The following is a 19,621-nucleotide window of genomic DNA, read 5'->3' as shown; positions in this document are numbered from 1 at the left end:
GGTTACGAGAGCCTTACCCAGAGTCTTTAGCTCACTATCTTTCACAGAGGAGAAATATCCCAAAATATACACAGGAAATATATCAGCCCAGAACTTCAATCCAAGGTACATCCTAAAATGGGGTTGCTCTGCCTGGGACTAAACAATGGGCTAACGTAGTTGCACCCCAGGATGGCATTTGTTCTAGGGGGTAGAAGGAGGCTATCAGCCTAACTCATGGTGTCACCCACTCTAAAACATACATTTTTACACGCAGACTACTGCATAGAAACATGGGTGGAAAGGGTAGGAGAAAAGACCTGTGTTTCCTATCCCGTACAGCACATAATGAATACATAGATGTCATTTGCAAAGATGTGAGAACAGGTATCAAATTGCAGTTGAACGATATGTAGAAAAGAAGAAAAGTATTTCAATCACAGGGCAAAAGGGCCTGAGGTTGAGTTCTAAGTGTATTGTCTTTGCTCGTCATCTTACCATATTCACCCTGGATGTCCCATATCTCCCCAGGTGACCATTCTAAATATTGGGGGAGGTACTGAGCAATTGGATCCTACTGTAGGTTTGTAAGATTTGAGTGTAGTGAGGAAGAATCAAGAAGTTCCATGGGTTTGTTGATCCAAAGGCTACTTTGATTGACACATTCTCCTGTTGTGCACAGTTGCGCATCGATGAGAGAACACTTTTCATGTTAACATTTCCAAGGGCACTACCTCCCTCAAGATTCTCCCAGCTGTGCTCCCATTAGAGGGATAGGGGCCACTAAACTGGTGGTCCCATCAGAGTCGGTCTGCTGTAGCATGTGCCAGATTGAAATGAACAGAGGTCTGGGGTGGGCAGCAGGTAACAGAAGACAGTCTGCATATGATCAACATCATTGTGTAAGGGTGACCTAACTACCTCGTTGCTTCTCTCTGTCTCTTCCACAGTTATCTCTCTCTCTCTCTGTAGACTTCACGTAGACTTTAATTTGTGGACAGCAGCATGTTTACAGGAAAGATGTTAGACATAACAGGAGGAAGCCTCCTAGCCACTGGTACAAACTATTTTGTCCAAAATGTTCTCGGTGACCTTCACAGCATCCCGTGTTGTGCAAAACTTGTTTATTACTTTAAATTGTACCCATTGGGAATTTGATTTCTCAACGAAAATCAATAGATTTCTTAAGGAATTAAATTGACTCACATTCCCAGGGGTACCCAGGCATCATCCTCAATCAGCTGTTTTTTTGGAGACATGTAATTGGCAGGACACTTGAATCCTAGACAACCCGCAACAGGGATATTGCTAAATGTGGCAACCCGACAAATCACTGATTAAAGCCAAAACTGGATGAGACAGAAGATCTTCCAACCTCCTGTGAGTGAATGCACAGGATGAATTATAAAAGGAAGCAAGAGTCCATATTGTTTGGCATGTCAGTGAGCTCGAGCATTTTCCAACTTTGTCAGTGAGCATGTTCAAGATATAGATATCCTTGAACTATTGAAAGGACCCTATTTTAGTTACTCACATTTCTTCTTATGCCGCCTACCGTTATTGTTTTGGAGCTAATTAACTGACTTTTTTTCAACTAACAAAACATATATACTCTAATTTCAGAAACCGGAATGGACCTTTTCTGCTCATGGTTTCCTTTCTGCATGTCCACACTCCACTTGTCACTACTAAGAAGTTTATTGGGAAGAGCAAACATGGACTTTATGGAGACAACGTTGAGGAAATGGACTCGATGATTGGTATGTTTTGAATCCATAGCTATCCTGTCCTGCCTCCAAAGTAAACATTCTCTAGTTGTATTGTTATGTAAAATTTGTTTTGAAGATATACAAATGTGGTGATGAGCTTGTCTGAAGTACCTGTTGTAGAAAATATCCTTGATGTGAATATCCTGTGGAAAGCTGATTGTACACGCTGAGTGTTGCCATAGAAGTCAACATCTAGGTAACTGGCTTTGAATAGAAATTGTCCTGCACCACACATATTCCGGGGTCTGGGCATGTAACAAATAAAATAAATAAATAAATAAATACATTCTAGTCATTTTGGGATGTTTATCACTGCATGTGCTCTCACACCACATGCAATAATGCATGCAGATTCTGGAGGACTCAAGCCAGGCCCCTTCCCACAAATCTCATCGGGGTAGCATGGTAATGCCATCCATCATGGCAGTGCTCAGGTGGCGGCCAACATTGGCAGTTACCACATATGCGTGGCAAAAGAAGGGCTCTAGTTTGGAACTCGTAGATTTACTGCACAGTGCCCATAATTCCCCCTGTTTTGTCCATGGCCGACGGAACCTGTCAGAACCATGGAAATAGTCCCATTGCCAGATGCAGTAATGGAAATGTTATTTGTAAGATTGCCCAACCTCTACAATGAGGCTTTCAGGGGGTACCAAGGAAATTCTCTTTTAACATGTCTTTCGGAGACATTCTAAAACATTGATGGTCTTATTCCTCCCTACACGATTGTTTCAACATGTTTCAATGGTGGACACCAGCCAACAACATAGTCCTTTATCTGACTAAATGTTTACTCCCCCAAACTAATGATCAATCTGGGCCTGTGCTTGCTGACTTAGTTGTGTTCTGTTGATCATAGAGACGTTGCCCATGCAGATTTCACTGAGTTTGTCATTTAGGAAATAGAACCGGATTTGCTTATGTTTCTGTGACTCATGAGATAGGGAAAGAAACTGACCACAATATTGAGGAAACCTTCTTTCTTAGGGATAGGGATCATGAGAACACTTAAAGTTCTTGCCAGTTTCTGTATATTTGCAAATACCTAAAAGTACTGACTGGTAAAACATTGATAGTGTTCATGCACACCAAAAATGGAAGTGTGTTTTTCTGTTTAAATAATATAGGCTTACAAGACTGACGTAGGTCATTACAGTTATATAATTGCCCTCCCCATGTTATGCACTGAGACAAAGAGACAGTAAAGCAGCATACTGAATCATACAAAACGTCTAAATAAATTAATAGAATTTTACACATATCTATATATCCACTCTTTTTCTGTGCAGTTTCACAAGATTTGTAAATTGTGTTTTATATGAAAAGCTTTCTTTTCTTTGTATCTAATACAGTATTGCTGCTGTCAATGTTAGGAAAGCGGTGTTGGGTTGCTCTTCTCTCCTTTTTGGTGCAAAGGTACAGCATCTAGGTGACCCTTCTCTAATGCTACTCAGCTTTTTCTAGAATGTATACAGAAGTATGTGTAGTTGCCCAGAGTCAAGACACCTTGCGGGCAGAAAAAGAACAAGGGATAACAAAAATCTATAAAAAAAACATATCGCCTGACAGTCCTTCAAAGACCATTGGAACTCAATGCAGGTAAAGACAAACAAAATGGCAACCATGGAGATTAAGAACAGGTTGAGCTGTGCTTCATCTTCCATTATGGTTCAGGAAACTCCCAACCATCTACCAGTAAAAAAGGTATAACCATACAAATACAATATACAGCTTGGATTGGTTCAGAAATTTACCATAAAGACCACATGCCAGCAGACATTGAAGGCACCATCTTCCGCCATGCACCCTAATTCTGTGCTCCACGACATGAATCTCTGATTCCCTTCGCCACAGCTTCAGCACCGATATCCACGTCTGTGATTTTTATTTTTTGTTTTCTTTCATGTTACACACTGCATGCCAGTGGTGACCTCTGTGGATGAACACAAGATGAGGCGAACAGCAAGAAGATCCGAGAGAAGGGTATCATTTGAAAGTTTTGAGTTCCTCCGTGAATCTGAGGTGGTATGCCAGGGGTCGAAATTGGAATTCATAGCGCAGGAGCTGGAAGGAGCTCCTGTGTGTAAGGAATTCCCTCTGACCAGGAGTTACTCATTGTGACCCATGAGCTATCTAACTTCCAAATTAGATGCAACTATAACATTGTGTAAAATACATAGGACCATTCATGTTTACATGTCTTCTAGAGGTTTACTAATGCACCTTTCATGCAAATTCCCAGAAACAGTCAGAGTTAATATTCAGATAGGTATATTACTGTTCACTAGTTGGCTTGGGGAGTCAAAAGTAGCCCTTGGTAGCAGTTGGTATCAAGCTAACCAGGCTCTTCTAGGCCCTACCCAGGATCTAAATAGCTCCCAGCTCCAAGGAATTTCGAGCCCTCTATGGAGATATAGCTCCACAACTTAGCATCACAATATAGGAGGGCTCTTCCTCTTTTGGTCTTAGGTTTTATATTTGGGAGGCACCAGTGGATAGTAGATTCCTGTGGGGGGCATCTCATCACTTGCCCCATGGAAGGTTTTTGAGAATCTGCCACAATTGGATCTGCTTTCTTGTGGGTTTTGTTGCACAATTCTGAGGTTGCCAATAGTATGGGCTTCGGGATTCTGATTCACCGCCTGTCAGAGGTTGCAGGAGTTTCCCCATTCCTGAGGGATAGGCCGTCAGTAGTTGGTATGAGTGGGTTTTTCTCCTCTTGGCAGATGTGGGACTGCAGGTTTCCATAGAGGTCCATGTTGTCACCCATCCCTTAATATCCCCCTGTTTAACCCCTCCCCCACTGGATCGGCCCCTTCTGACTGACTTGCCACTCCTATGTGGATGATCCCCATGCCTTCTATTGTCTTGCTTCATCTGATTAATTCTCTTAACAGCTCACTGAACTCATAATAGAATCATGGAGCACCTTTTAATTGTTTTGCAACCACAGTTTTCCAAAAATCAATGGAAATGCTCAAGAGGCTATTCAATCAAAAGAAAGTGTAGTGGTAGAAATGTTTTCACATCTTAATACAAATACAAACATCTTCACATCCACACATATCTTTGCAATCACATAAACAATGTTTGCAAAAACAATTAACCTGTAAAAAAACAAAATACAATAAACTGTTTGAAAAACTCCTCTTAATCGTCATAGTTAATTTACCTACATTACATGTACAAGTAAAAAACATTTTGAATTAATTTGCGCAAACAAGGATAGTTTTTGTTAAATTGCCACATATTTTTATTAAAAGCCCAATCGTTAGGCCTCTCTTCCCCTGAGATTATTAGAGCTCCTGCCTTACACTGCCTTTACAAAATATTTGCAGTAAATGGAATGACAAGAGGCCTGATGAATAAAGTAGGTGTCTGGAACTTTCCACTTGCCAGATGTTGTGGTCTACAACTTTCATCAGCCTCAGCCAGCATAAGCAATTATGGCTGACAATGGTAGTTGTCCTCTAAAACACATGGAGAGCAGCAGGTTGCAGACCCCTGCCGCAGGTGGTGGGGATTTACATTTTGATTAAGATCAGTATTCATCAATTCCATCAGGAGATTGATTTCCTGACACCAGTGCCTTTCTTGTAAAGTTGCTAAATTCCAATACATTATGATTGGTGGCTAGGGATAGGGCAATGCACTGCTTCGTGAGGCATGCTGAAAAACATGCCTCATGAATCCCATTTCAAAAACAGTATTGGTTATTGTTATCTCTAAAGAGAACACTAATTAAAAAAAAAAATCCTTTAGAAATGTTCCCACAAGGGCAATTCACTTCAAGTTGCTCAGTGGGGTCGCAAGTCACTATGTTAACAGCAAAAGCAAGCTGAAGGACAACTATCTATGCTAGTCGCGATGTAGGAGGTCATTACGACCCAGGCGGTAAGTACATCAACTTTACCACCATGGTGTAAACTATGTTTACACCATGGTGGATGGCGGATTTACCGCCCCATTCCAAGGTGAGTGGGGCGGTAAATCCCCATTTCCCATTTACCCTTCCCCATTCCCATTTTTGCCCCATAGGGCATAATGGGAGTGGGGAAGGCGCTAATTACGGCACCGTAAATTACGGTGCCGTAATTAGCACCAAGGCGGTTTAGCGCCATGGATTTTAACGCCTGCTAAAAGCAGCCGTTAAAATTGGAATCAGGCGTTAAGGGTTAACGACGGCGTTAACCCTTAACGCCTGGGTCGTAATGACCTCTGTAGTCTCTTCGAACCAGAGTTGCATTACCGTACTGCTTAATCATTGTTTTTGTCTGTTTTGCAAGCCTTCTTTCCTCCTCTTTTTTCATGAAAACCGTGACCTTCCTATGAACCTCCCCCTCAATCTCTCTGTCAATTAGCATCTACACTAAGGAATGACAAGCCCTCCTGCACCCTTGCTCACACGGTTGTCATGGCCCGGCATCTCTTTCCTGCTCTTCTATCTTCTCCCTCTTCACCTTCTCGCTCTTCCTAGGAATCTTCCCTGCCTGCAACCATTTTACAGTTGTCTTAACAATCTAAAAGTATCCTTGGTTAGCCCCCAACATTTCTGCCAACTGTTGGCATGTATCCTTCCGCCCTCACTACTCATAAATCCCGGACCCTCTTGTCTTTCATAGGATCCCCTCCTATCAGGAAAATAATGAACTCTTGAACCCTCTCCAATCTGGATGTTGCAGCTTTCTTTCTACTAAATCGGTCCGCACCCATGTCTCTTACATTTTGACCTATTCTCACCACTGTAAACTAGACTTTCTGAAACCTACTGGACCTTTCAGCTACCTTTGATGTGGTCGAGCACTCTCTCTTCTCTATACCCTCTCTGGCCTTGGAATCCATTACACTGCCCTTGACTGGGTTGCCACCTGCCTTTCTCATCTGTCTTGCTCAATCTTTTGGCACCCAAACCTCCCTCTCTGTTCGCATCCGCCCAAGGGCCAGCTCTTGGCCCCTTACTCTTCATTCCCTACACCTCCTCACTCGGCCAGCTGAGCTCTCCCTTTGGGTTCTCTCATTACTTCTTTTCAGATGGCACGCAAATCTTGTTCTCCTTCCCTCATTTTTCACCTGCCTCACTGCTTGGCTTTCTGCCTGTTCTCAGCGATCCATCATGCATGGGACTTTGTTGACTTGCACTTAACTTCTCTAAGACCAAAGTAATATACTTTCCTGCCTTCAATGCCCCTCTCTCCTTCCTTCACCCATATAATTTCTTCCCCTACCCTAAGGCACATACCATGGGCTATTTTATGTTGGCAACCTTAACCACCACCACTTCATAACCTTTACCTCAACTGCAGCCATGATTAACCTGCTCAATATCAGGAAGATCTGCCCTCTCACTCTACTAAAACCCTCATAGAAACCCTGATATTTAGTCACCTAGAATACTATTCCAATGTTCTACTTGGCCTCTCCCTCTACTAGCTCTTCGCACTTGACAAAGTCCTCATCTTTGCCACATGGACCCCTCAGTTTTCATCTCATTTCTATCGCCTCCAAATAAAGCATCCAAGCCGGCTGGCCATCCATGAAAAAAACACTTGTTTTTTAAATTCCTGCATGAGCTTGTCACCCCTAATTGACTAGCACTATCGCCTGCTACCCCCTGCTTCAGCTCCCTTCCCTATCTCTGTTACCACACTACTGTCTGCTTCATCTCGGTTCTGCTGCTTTTTTTCCTTCGTTCTGCACAGGGGAACTTTCTCCCTCTTCAGGACATTAACAGCTCTAATATCCACTCATTTAAAACTATGGTAAAGCCCCACCTTGAAGGGCACCCTCCACTTACTACCACATTTGTCTTCCTGCCGGACTACCCTGCAACTAAACATTTCAACAAAGGTCTGTCGAGCCTCTCTACCACAAACAAGCACGGCCAGCTAACCTGTTTGAGGGTCGGATCTCACTCGGGAGGGTCTATAACCACGTTTTTATCGTCATGCAGTTATTTTACTGAATGAAAAAATAACAAACACCATTTTTACCTAATTATATTTAACAAAAACAATACAGCATTAAAAAAAATATATATATGGGGGTGGGGTAGGATTATAAATGGTAGGGGTTAAAACGGGTGTGGAGGGGGTTGGAGTGGGATTATAAACAAAGGGAAATGGGTGGTTTAAGGGGACCCCCAAATAAAAAAATTCAAAAACAGTATTTTATTCGTTACAAATGTTTAGTTAGAATGTTTTTGTTATTTTTCCATTCGGTAAAATCACATGTAACTGTTTTTATCTTGCTGTATCTTTCACAGAGAAGAAATACCCATTTGCTTATCAGGATTGTCCCACCCACCTGGGAAGTCCAGCACCGAAATTCCAGGCCATTCTCCTCTGAACAAGAGTACCCTCAGCAACCCCAGACACTTGTTTCATCCCTGTTGGGCCTCATAAGTGAGGTGAAACTGCTTCTCTAAGCACCGTACTCAAGAGGTCCATGTCTGGATTACCCTCAGACTTCGTATGTAGGATGTCCGTTGGAGAAAGTGGCAACGACCACAAATAGAAAGAGCTTGTGTCTAGTCTGTGGCTCAATTAAGAGTAGGCCATTAGTCTCCAAGAATGGGCAGTAGGCAGGTAGTAGTGATGCACTCCTGAAACAGGTCGAGTGGACATGTCAAGGAGTGGACAGTCACAGGGTGGCCAGACAAAGTATTATGGGTAACATGTACCAAGGTTTTTGGCTGGTAAAGGATGAACCCTGCCCAGAGTGAAAGCTCCTATCACCTAATCCCACCATGGAGTTGAAGGCACAGAATACACAATTTAGCCCACAAATGCCATCCACGAATGACTGTAAGTAAGTGGAAGTCACAGTGGTGCAGGGGGTTACTGGTTGCCAGTAATGAATGCAAGTATTGTAAGAGTCGTTAGAGAATGCTGGTCAGCAATCTACCACAGTGGTCCATAAGGGAAAGCCTTTGAAAACAGTTGGCCATATACATTTTAGGCCCATATAGGGCATTAGGACGAACAGACAAGTTCTTGATCATAATGATCTACCATTTTACCTCGTGACCTGAGATCATGGTAGCGGAAAAGGTTATGACAGAGAACATAATTGAACTATTAAACATCACATTCTGTAAACAAGGCTATCCTGAGGTAATAGTAAGTGAAACTGTCCTTAATTTATCCAAGAAATTAAAGAATGCCAGGTAAGTAAGGGATGCCTTTAGTGGTATTGTTTAGTGTATCAACCAGAGACAAATGTATGGTAGAATAGCTGAACCGTGTGGTGGTACCAAAAGTACGAATAGCAATGGCTAGAGGTTCTGAGCGGAAGGAGACACTGAAAGATCTGTTGTGGGATGTGCGTGTCCACTTCCCCTAACATGGTGACTGACATGTCACAGTTGAGACTGAGAGTCACAAAAGTAAATTCCAAATTTAACCCACCATGCGTAAAGACAGAGTAGTGAGGGCTGATGTGCAGCTGTACATTGTAAAGGAGGGGATTTGCGAAGACCAGCACAGATGCAAAGCAGTGTAGGATATTTGGAGTGGTATAATAGAGCTAGTGGGCTTCCCAATGGTCAACTGGGTAAAAAAGTCCAAGTTGAGAAAGATCTTTCAAAATACACCAGGCCCTTTAGAGTGGGTGAGGTTTACAAAAATGGTGCTCCTGGTCTGCCTCCCCCCGTGTCTGGGGTATAGCTCCCAGCGAGCTCTCTGATATCCTTCCTGGTCTCTCATCTAGCCAAGAACCCAGTCAGCGACACCATTTGCAGATCCCTGGGTTCTCTTCAGTGGCGGCTGTTGAAATTCTGAAGTGGTGGGGCGCTAAACCTGGAATTAGAAAGTGCATGCAAGCGAGCGTAGCGGGCGAGCTGAACCGACAATAGGGGGGTTTGCTGGGGTTTTCCCCCTATGAAAATTTGGAAAAAAGGGTTACATGTATGCAATTTACAGTACTGTTTTCAAAGGAAAAGGAGTACAAATGTATTGATTTTACAGGCAGTTTTTAAGAATTAGGTTTTCCAATACTCCAGGTTCTGTTACAATTCAAGAGCATCATTCAAATCTGCTTTGCGGGTGAGGGAGTGGCAGGCTATCCTATAGGAGAATGCTGCAAAGACAACTCAGCAGGTTAGGTGACTGTTGCTGAGATTATATTTAGACCTTCTTATAAATCATATGCTTTTCTCTAATCCTGCTGCAAAATGTGCTGTAAAATGTGTTGTTTCGACTGGGGGATGGGTACAGCTCCCTCACATCACTCTGTGTGGTAATCTGCACCCCCATACCAAAAATCAAAGGCTGCCACCCATTAATATATGCACTGTAAGTGAACATATCTTAAAGTGAAATATACACATTCAGTTCAATTGATCTTTCCCTTCAGAAGAAAGTGCACAAGACAAATGAGTATTTGCCTTTCAAAAAATGTAACCAACACTGGAACAATAACCTGAAAGAGTTCCAAAAACTATACTGGCAAAGAATAAAAAGTACACACCTTTTAAACCCAAAAATTTATATTGAAATATTTCAAGGAAAACAAAATCCAAACAGTAGACATGTGCTTTGATGACACTTTCATGTGGGCTTGTAGGTAAGCTTTTGCACTGGAAACATGCTAACATGGGGTGAAAAATGCTAGTAGCTGAACACTTGACTTGAGTGATCAAACTTTTTTGAATGCTAGCCTCAGATACACCTAAAAGGGGTTGTGTTCGCACCCGGAAAAAAGTGGGTGGATGCTATCCACCCATATGTGTCCTCTCGACTTGTGCCCTGAAAATCAGCATAGGGCCTGAGAGGATATAACCTCTCAAGTCTCCAGTCTCCAGTACTGAATCCTCTCTTCCCATATCCTGGGCACATAGTCAAGACTCACTTGCCCTCTCATCCTACCCTTCTCACTCCCATGTTTGGCTTTCAACAATATTCTATTTTACAAAGAGAATTTGAAAAGTACACAAACCATGTTAAGGTAGTCATACAAATATATAAATCCTTCTCGAAATATGCTAGGCAAAAAGTTTACATTTGTGGCATTAATCACCCCACCTTGAATGGAATACTAAAAATACCAGGATGCACTGCAGCAGAAAGCCCTTGCTGTGCTTGAAGCCTTCAAGAGACAGCTAGAGTAAACTTCAGATTTATTTGGAGGAAAAAAAAAAACATAAAGACTGTTTTTCTTTTTCCTACAAATGTACTAATTATGCATAGGCTTGTAAAGGCTCCCAATATACCCATGGCCGCCCTCACCTGTGACTTAACTCCGTCTCTCACCCTCCGAATAACAGTGAGGCAGCACTGCAGGCTGAGAGAGGAGCAGAAAGGACATACACAGTACGTAAGCGTGGAACATGAGGTGCGAGCAAAGAGGGGGAATACGAGGCAGAGTAGATGGGGCCAGGGGTAAGTGCAGAGCCGGCGGAAGTTGGGGGGCAGTAGATGTCGAAGAGGTGGGTAGATTGGGGAGAGCAGGAGAGGTTATGCTATAAGGGGAGGCTACAACATGTGGAGGTGGTAGGAGATGCTGCTGGAAAGAAGGGGGGTCGTAGTGGTGGGGGTAAAGAAACGAGGGGCTAGGAGGGGAGTCAGAGAAGGAAGGATAAGTTAGCAGTTGAAAGAGTCGGACAAATGGTAAAGGGGAGGTAAGAAGGGAAGGGTGTGTGTTGGAGAAGAACACACAGAAGACGGGGCGAGGGGGGCTAAGAAGATGGCGTGGCAAATGAGATTAGCAGACAGGTTGAGAAGGGGAAGGGCAGCGCGTGATGGTGGGGGAAATGTAAGCGGGGCAGACGTGTAAGTGGGGGTTAACTAGAATAGGCTATGGAATAAGATTGCCAATAGCGGTCAGGGCTTGCAAATGTAGCACATTAAAATAGAGGGGACCAGGCAGAATAATAGGTGGCCGAGAGCGAGGGTTCAACATTAATTTATTCAGACTAAACAGAAGGGAGATACAAGTGGGAGATAAATGGGCAGGCCGGGTGTAAAGGGAGAGAAAGCGCACGAAGGGGCAAAGACGACACGAAAGTGTAGCAGCCGAGAAAGCAAGTATGGAGAGCGCTTCCAAGCGCTAGCCCCTGTTGGGGGTCTCTGGGTGCCCCCGATGCGTGCCCGCGAGCCCCTCCACCCACAGACTCCACACGGACACGTCTGTGTGCTTCGGGCTCCCCGGTCGCTCTAACGCGGCCGGGAACGCCCCGTTTATTTAAGGCGCACGCGGCGACGTGCAACGTCACGCCGCCGCGTGCGTATCCCCTCACGGGGCAACGCCACACTCCTCCTTTTTCCGGGAGGAACAATAACCAACAGACACGTCAAAACATAGCACTGCACACAATGTCACTTACGAACTCACAAGGCCCATGCCCCCTTTTATTATCAGCCTCCCAGGTCCCCTTCACTCCGGAACACAGTCAATCAGCCCCAGCACGTAGTCTCCGAGGTAGGCAGGTCTCCCTCGCCCAGCCCTCTGGGGGTACCTCCCACCTACCTCAGCCGCCGGACTCCCCGCTGCTCCAGTGCCTCGTTCTGGTGACCCCACGAGTTCCCCCCGGGGGGTATCTTCATCCGGGAGGACAGTCTCATCCGGGTCAGGCGGGAGTTCAGTTCGAGAGTCCCCCAGTTTCTTGAAGAAACTCACATTTCGAGTGACGGCCGACTTCCCGTCCGAGGCCGTTACCATCGATCCCTTTACTGCCACTACGTCCAGCGGCTCGGGTTCATATGGGAGCGAGAGCTTTCCGTGGGGATGCCGATTCCTGATCAGCACTTCGTCGCCCGGTTCCAGCCGCTGCGGACGAAGACCCCGCCGTATGTTTTCTTGATGTGTCCTTGCCTGTCGCTCCGCTTCCACCCGTTGGTCATCTATTACGCCGGGTACCTTTTCCTGTACCTCCGGGAGGAGACCTCGGGGGCACCTTCGGAATAGTGCTTCAGCCGGGGCTACCCCAGTCGAGGCGTGTGGGGTGGTGCGGTACACTCTTAGAAACTGGTATAGCGCCCGCTGGAGAGGCTGGCCTTGTCCCTGGGCTATCCGGAACGTTTTGTTTAATGTCCTCATCAGCCTCTTGGCATCCCCGTTCGTGCGGGGCCACAGCGGGGACACCTTCCGGTGGGCCACTCCACAGCTCTCGAGAAACTCCGAGAACCTCGCGCTCTGGAATGGGGACCCATTATCCGAGCACAGGGTCACGGGAAACCCATGGGTGGCAAAGATTTTCTCCACAGCGCCGACCACGTGCTCAAATGCCACCGACTCGACGAATTCCACCTCCGGGTATCGCGAGTATTCATCGACGATGGCTAGGAAGTGAGTACCCACGGCCGTGGATCCGAAGTCCGCATGTACGACCTCCCACGGGCGGGTCCCACGTGGCATTACTTCAATTTCAGGCTCCCGCTGTACTGGGGAGGCCGCCTGGCACCATACACAGGCCGCTACAAAGTCGTCCACTTTTCTTTCCAGCTCGGGAAACCACACCTTCAGCCTCAATCTCGCCTTCGTTTTGGCGGCCCCTTGGTGTCCACGGTGTGCCAGGTTGATGACTTCGTGGACCTTGGAGCCCGGCACCACCAGGCGATCGCCCCGCAGCAGCAGGCCCGACTCCGTGAAGGACAGTTCGTCCTTCACCTTCCAGAGTTGCTCGAGGGTCACTTTAGCCTCTTGAGTGCGCCCTGCCACCAACTCCAGCACGGCCTTCCAGGACCCCGACTGCATCGAGCTCCTCAGGATGCGGAAGCATTCGTCGTTGGCCGCAGCACTCTCCAACTCGGGTAGCGGCATTGCATTGGGGGTGGCGCTCTCGACCACCATGCTGACGTGATCATCGGCTTCCTCCGCACACGACTCTTGTGCGGGTCCGCCCCTGCCCACCGGATGCCTGGACAGGTAGTCAGCCGCATTGTTGGCCCCCGGCCGGTAGATTAGGGTGACGCCATATTCCAGGAGGGCCAGCATCCATCGCTCGATCCTGGCTGGTGGTTTGGAAGAGGATCCGGCTATAATCGGAATCAGTGGTTTATGGTCTGTTACCACTGTCACGGGTCTCCCCAGCACATAGAGCCGAAAATGCCGACAGCCCCACAGAACCGCCAGGGCCTCCCGTTCAATCTGTGAGTATCTCTGTTCGGTCTCGGAGAGGACCTTGCTCGCATATGCCACGGGCCTCATTCCCCCATCTTTGCCCACCTGGGTGAGGACCGCCCCGAGGCCAAACGGGCTGGCGTCCACAACAATCTCCGACTCCAGGGCGGGGTCAAAGAAAGCCACTGTGTCATCTGCTGTCAGGGCACCCTTGATGTCCTCGAATGCCGACTGTTCTAACGGGCCCCACTGCCAGATGGTATCCTTTTTCGTCAGGGCCCTCAGAGGTTCCGACCTCGAGGCGAGATTCTTGATGAAACGCCCACAGTACGTCACCATTCCCAGGAAGCTCCGCACCTCTGATGCCGACTCAGGGGGGCGTGCCGTCTTGATGTCTTGGACCTTCTTGGGGTCAGGAGATACCCCGCCCTCCTTGAAGATGAAACCAAAGAACTCAATGGTCGGGCGGAGGAACTCACACTTGTCCTTGTGGAGGGTGAGCCCCAGCGACTGCAGCCTTTCGAGGGTCTTGGCTACGCATTTCAAATGGTCAGGTTCAGTCCTAGCAAAGACCAGAATGTCGTCGCTAATGTTTAGGACGCCCTCCAGGTCTGCGAGAGCGCCACGGATTAAGTTCTGAAACACCTCGGCTGCAGACGACACTCCGAAGCTCAGCCGCTTGTATCTATAGAGTCCCCTGTGGGTGGTAAAAGTCGTGATGTAACGGGACTCTGGGTGGAGAACAACTTGGTGATACCCAGCTCGTAAGTCCAACTTCGAGAAAAACCGGGCCCCTTGCACTTCAGCAATGATGTCATCGATCGTCGGGGTCAGGTGTCGTTCTCTCCTGATGGCCTTATTGGGCAGCCGCATGTCCACACAGATTCGGACGGAGTCCGGTTGTTTAGGTTTCCTCGCCACTACGATGGGGGATACCCATGGTGTGGGGCCCTCCACCTTTTCAATTACGTCCAAGTTCACCAGGTTATCGAGTTCCCTGTCCACCTGGTCCCTTAGATGAAATGGGATCCGCCTGTGCTTCAGGGCTATGGGCTGTACCGACTCGTCAATGTGGAGCCTCACGGGGTCACCGTTCATCCTCCCAATCCCTTTGAAGATGTCAGCATACTTGTCCAGCAGGTCGTTGATGTCCTCCAAGTATACTGAATAGGCGAAGCTGACTATGCCAAGGGCCTCCGCTGCCGCACAGCTAAGCAGGGTGTTGCTGCTCACTGGAGTCACATAGAAACGGGCCCTGATCTTCGACCCGTCATGTTCCACCTTGGCGACAAACGCCCCGTCAAGTGGCAGGGGCTCACGCCCACCAAATGCGAAGATGCGGGCTCTTGGCGTCGCCAGCCTCGGGGGTGGGTTGAGCGCAGCATAGTGTCCTCTCGCCATTACATTGACAGAGGCCCCCGTGTCGACTAACACCGGGACCGGCGAGCAGTTTACCTCTACGACACATCTCGGCTGTCTTCTGCTCCTCCCCTTGAGGACCTCCATGCTGGAGACGAAGAAGATGTTCTCCTCATCCTCCTCCTCCACTTCTTCCGCCAGCGCCTCCTCTGGTTCCGCTTGTTCCACCTGAGCTACATTCGGCGGGCGGTATTGCCGCGGGGCCCATAGACGAGGCTGTCCTCTCGGAATAAGTACAGGCAGGGTCGCCCTGCACACTCTCGAGAAGTGGTCAGGCACCCCACAGCGTCCACAGATCTTTCCTTTTGCCATGCACTCCGATGAGTGGGGGAGGTCATAGCCGCACTTCTGGCACGACTCCACCGGCTTCCCCGCTCTGTCTCTGGGAGGTACACCGGGTTTTCGCACCCCTCTGCCGCCTCGCCAGACAGCGCACACCTCCTCCGGTCTCGCCGCGCGGGATCCGGCCTCCATCTTGTTGGCACGAGCGTCCGCCACCTCATGGCACCTCCCGAGCTCCAGGATTCTGGGCAGAGTGAGTCCGGGCTCTCTTAGGACTTGTCGCCTCAGCTTGCCAGATGAGCATGCCTGGATCAGCATGGTCCTTATCATGTCCTCCGCATCCCCCCACGCACACCCTTGTGACAGGCGGCGCAGGCGGCCATAGAAGGTGTCAAGCGTCTCATCCTCCTTCTGTTTGGCCGACAGCATGACGAACCTTTCGAAGTCCACGTTGGCAAGGGGGATGAAATGCGCAAGGAGGGCGGCTTTGGCTTGATCATAGGAGTTATCCGTTGGAGTTAATGATTCAAAGATCTCCTGCACGGTCGCTCCTGCGGAATACAGCATCGTGGCCACCCTGCTGTCATTGTCCGTGACCTGGGCGGCCTGAAAGTACATGTCTAGCCGTCCGATCCATCTCCTCCATCGGGGCCCCAGGCTGGATGGGGGGCCCGTAGCATCAAACTCCGGAATAGGCTGTAGGGCCGCTTGCGCCCTGGCTTGGGCCATGGCCAGGGGTGGTGGTTGAATCGGAGGGGGAGCGGCACCAACCGGGCGCGCAGGCAGTCCAGACGTCGTAGGACGCGGGGTTAGCTGTGGGGGTGTCCTGCTGAAACAGGTCTGCTAGGCCTTCATCCTGCGAATCTTCCGAGGCCGTGGCAGTCGGACCCTCCAGGGCACCGGGATCACTCACAGGCGCAAGCGCACAGGCACCCTCGTTCCAATCCTGAGGGCCGCAACTTGCACTTCTCCCCACACTGCCACCACCCACGTGATGATGAAAGGGTTAAAGGAGAGTACCTCGAGGCGCCTTGTGTCCATGTGGGCCGCAGAAGCGGGAGCGTCATCCCCCACGTGATGATGATGAGGGGGTTGAAGAGGGTCCTGAAGAGGATCCGTGGATAAATGTTCCCAAAAATTGAGCTTTGAAAAGGAATGGGCTGAGAAGGCCCAGCCACCTCAGTCCATCTTCCAGCTACAGCACGACGTCATCGTCTGAAAAATGGCCAAAATATCAAAATTCTGGCATGGGCCTGCGGGTTGTACTGCCCGCAGTCAGTAAATCCAAAAATTAGGCTTGGATGGCCTTCCTACTCCAAACCGGAGCTTTCGGAAGATCCTCCACCTCGTGCGCAAGATGGCCGCCAGCCGCGTGTGGTCCGCGGCCTCAGCGTGATGCGAAACATCCGCGGATGTTTCCTTCGTTGAAGAAAAAAAAATTGTCCGGGATCGCGCTCACCGCCGGGCCCGGGCATCCGACACTCGTCGCCACTGTTGGGGGTCTCTGGGTGCCCCCGATGCGTGCCCGCGAGCCCCTCCACCCACAGACTCCACACGGACACGTCTGTGTGCTTCGGGCTCCCCGGTCGCTCTAACGCGGCCGGGAACGCCCCGTTTATTTAAGGCGCACGCGGCGACGTGCAACGTCACGCCGCCGCGTGCGTATCCCCTCACGGGGCAACGCCACAGCCCCCTTCAGTGCAAAGGCGTCACTGAAATCCGGCCCCACGGTGGCAGTCCCTGGCTGAACAAAACAATGCTATACTGCAGTGTTCTTCAAACGGGTGGGACGGGCCCTCCCAGATGGCTGTTTTTATTATAAAATATAAGTAGATGTTCTACTACAAGAGCCTGCTCCCCCACCCCCTTTGGACACCATCAAACGCCGACCTCCTTTTACTTACCGATTACAGTAACTGGCCGTGTGAAGTGGGCCCTCTCTGCTGTCCTGTTCTACGGCCTGGTTGGGTAGCTGCCTGAAACACTTCCTAAGAGAGACATAAGTTCTAGAAGGTGGCAGGCAACACCCACGTCACTAACACGCTGGTGCCCATCACCCAACCCCACCCACACTCAGTAATGAATGTCATAGGCTGGCAAACAGCCAATGACATTCGCAAAATACCTGTTGCTAGCTTTTTCCCGCCCCCATTCTAAAGTAAGAGGCTGGCTGGTGCGCTGTTTGCGCACAGATTATAATCTGGCGGGGCCACCCCTCTAGCGCCTCGCCAGTCTCCTATATTGTGTGGTGCAACATAGAGTGCGTGGAGCTACGAGCTCCATGCATCTACAATACAAAAAAGGTGTGTAAAAGGGGACGCGCCCCTGTGTTGTAGCCAGGCCCAGTCATCAACATTGCAGAGCGGTCTGAATCAGACCCTGCTCTGCAATGTTGATGATTCGTGTTTGGGCCTCTCAGACTGAGCGGCAGTCATTAATTAATTATATTTTTGTCTTGTGCTGCCATGCAGCCCTGTATAAAAATTTTTTTTAAAAAAAAATCGTTTTCAGTGTCTGCACTCTGCAGCACACTATGGGCGCCCTGGAGAAGGGGGGCGGCGCCCCCCCCGCCCTTTGTAAGCAGCCGCCACTGGTTCTCTTATATTTCAGATTGTCTTTATCTCTTATTAATGACCCTAGTTGTTTTTTTGTTTGGCTATACTATAGTTGTATGAGGGCAGTGAAGCCCTCATACAACAATAAATGGGGTGGGGGGACAAAACTACAAATCCCATCCAGGTGCAGAAGGGCGTGCACCAAGGGTGTGTCTTAGCCCCCACCGATAAGCAAAATGTTGAATGGTCCAACTAATGTTCCTTCTCTGGCTGGCGAGAAATCCCCAGTGTTATTGTTTGCAGACAATGCTATTTTAATTTCACAAACACCATTCGGCCTGAAAAAACAACTACAATTATTTTCAGAATTCTGCAATGAGAGGGGGCTGTCAATCAACATCAGTAAGACCAAATCTATGATTTGTACTAGAAAAAGGAAAGAACCTGCATGCAACCTGTTTGAATGGTGAGAAAATAGAACAAGTATAGAGCAACGACTATCTGGGTGTTTGGTTCTGATTCTTGCAGAGGGGACGAACAAATGGCGAGAGCCGAAGGTACACTTTCTAGATATATTGGAGCTATTTTCCAGGTTTTCTTATGATTTTGGCAACAGTGTGATGGCCCCACTTCCGCAAGTGTATAAGGCTCAAGCCAGGCAGTCTGCATTATATGGAGCCAGGCGCTGGGGCAATTCAAAAAACCTTGATCCCATACAGGGATTTTCAGGCAGAAAGGCGGGCAAATCTGCGTTTTTCGCGCAAATAGTTCCATGAATCAGGCAGTATATTTGTTATCTATTTTTAGGATGGAGTCGCCCATAGTGGAAAATGAAATCCATACAAGGATTTTCAGGCACAAAGGCGGGCAAATCTGCATTTTTCGCGCAAATAATTCCATGAATCAGGCTGATAATTTTCCACGCAAATCCTTCCTGCGCTGGAAATCGAAAAAGAACATGCTTGTGCGGGCCATGCTCGCACTCGAACTAGGAAAAAATTTATTTCTGGCATGAGGCCAGACAACACGGAAAATTTAAAAAAAAAACTCAATTGCGGCAGGGTCTACGCCACCAAAATAGCAAACATAGTATCTGTAGCACAACACTGCACTTTCCTCACTTTGTATGGCCTGACCAGGTCCTAGAGGAATCTCCAGAGAGGTGTTCAGAATTGCCATTGCACATACTTTGGCGGCACCATCTTTGTTCTCCTCAGCTTGCACGAGGTAGACAAGCCTCACCTGAAACCAGATTGTCTGTGTCATTTGGGGTTTTAGGAAACCACTTTTTGGGAGAACCGTTGTCTCCTGGTATCGCACCTTTCATCTAGCAAGCCAAATCATCAGCTTCTGGACTGTGGTACAGTCCAGGAAATACACTCTTTTGAGAGCTGTAGGCCATTATACAGCCATTTAAGCTTGGCTTCCATAGGCCTTTATCTTTAAGGGACATATGAAATCATTGAGATCCCTCTAGGCCCAACGTATCCTCTTCCACCTCAACACACCTATGGCTTGTTTCCAGAAATCTGTTATGAAGGCAGAGAGCAATGACTTAGT

The 19,621-nt window shown here is 48.1% G+C and overlaps 1 protein-coding gene across 3 annotated transcripts in view; it reads left to right on the top strand.

The window, feature by feature from the left end:
* LOC138526375 (arylsulfatase D-like) overlaps positions 1–19,621 on the top strand; it is a 344,213-nt gene that overhangs the window by 227,293 nt on the left and 97,299 nt on the right. For all 3 annotated transcript variants that reach the window (XM_069637044.1, XM_069637046.1, XM_069637047.1), the window contains one exon: positions 1,603–1,739. In XM_069637044.1, the coding sequence (XP_069493145.1) occupies positions 1,603–1,739 (137 nt within the window). The remainder of the gene's footprint in view (positions 1–1,602; positions 1,740–19,621) is intronic.

This window comes from Ambystoma mexicanum, chromosome 7p, assembly GCF_040938575.1.
Source record: "Ambystoma mexicanum isolate Mex_15411 chromosome 7p, UKY_AmexF1_1, whole genome shotgun sequence".
Classification (NCBI taxonomy): domain Eukaryota; kingdom Metazoa; phylum Chordata; class Amphibia; order Caudata; family Ambystomatidae; genus Ambystoma; species Ambystoma mexicanum.
Note: the sequence above shows the minus strand (reverse complement) of the source record. Positions and strands in the feature narration are given on the sequence as shown.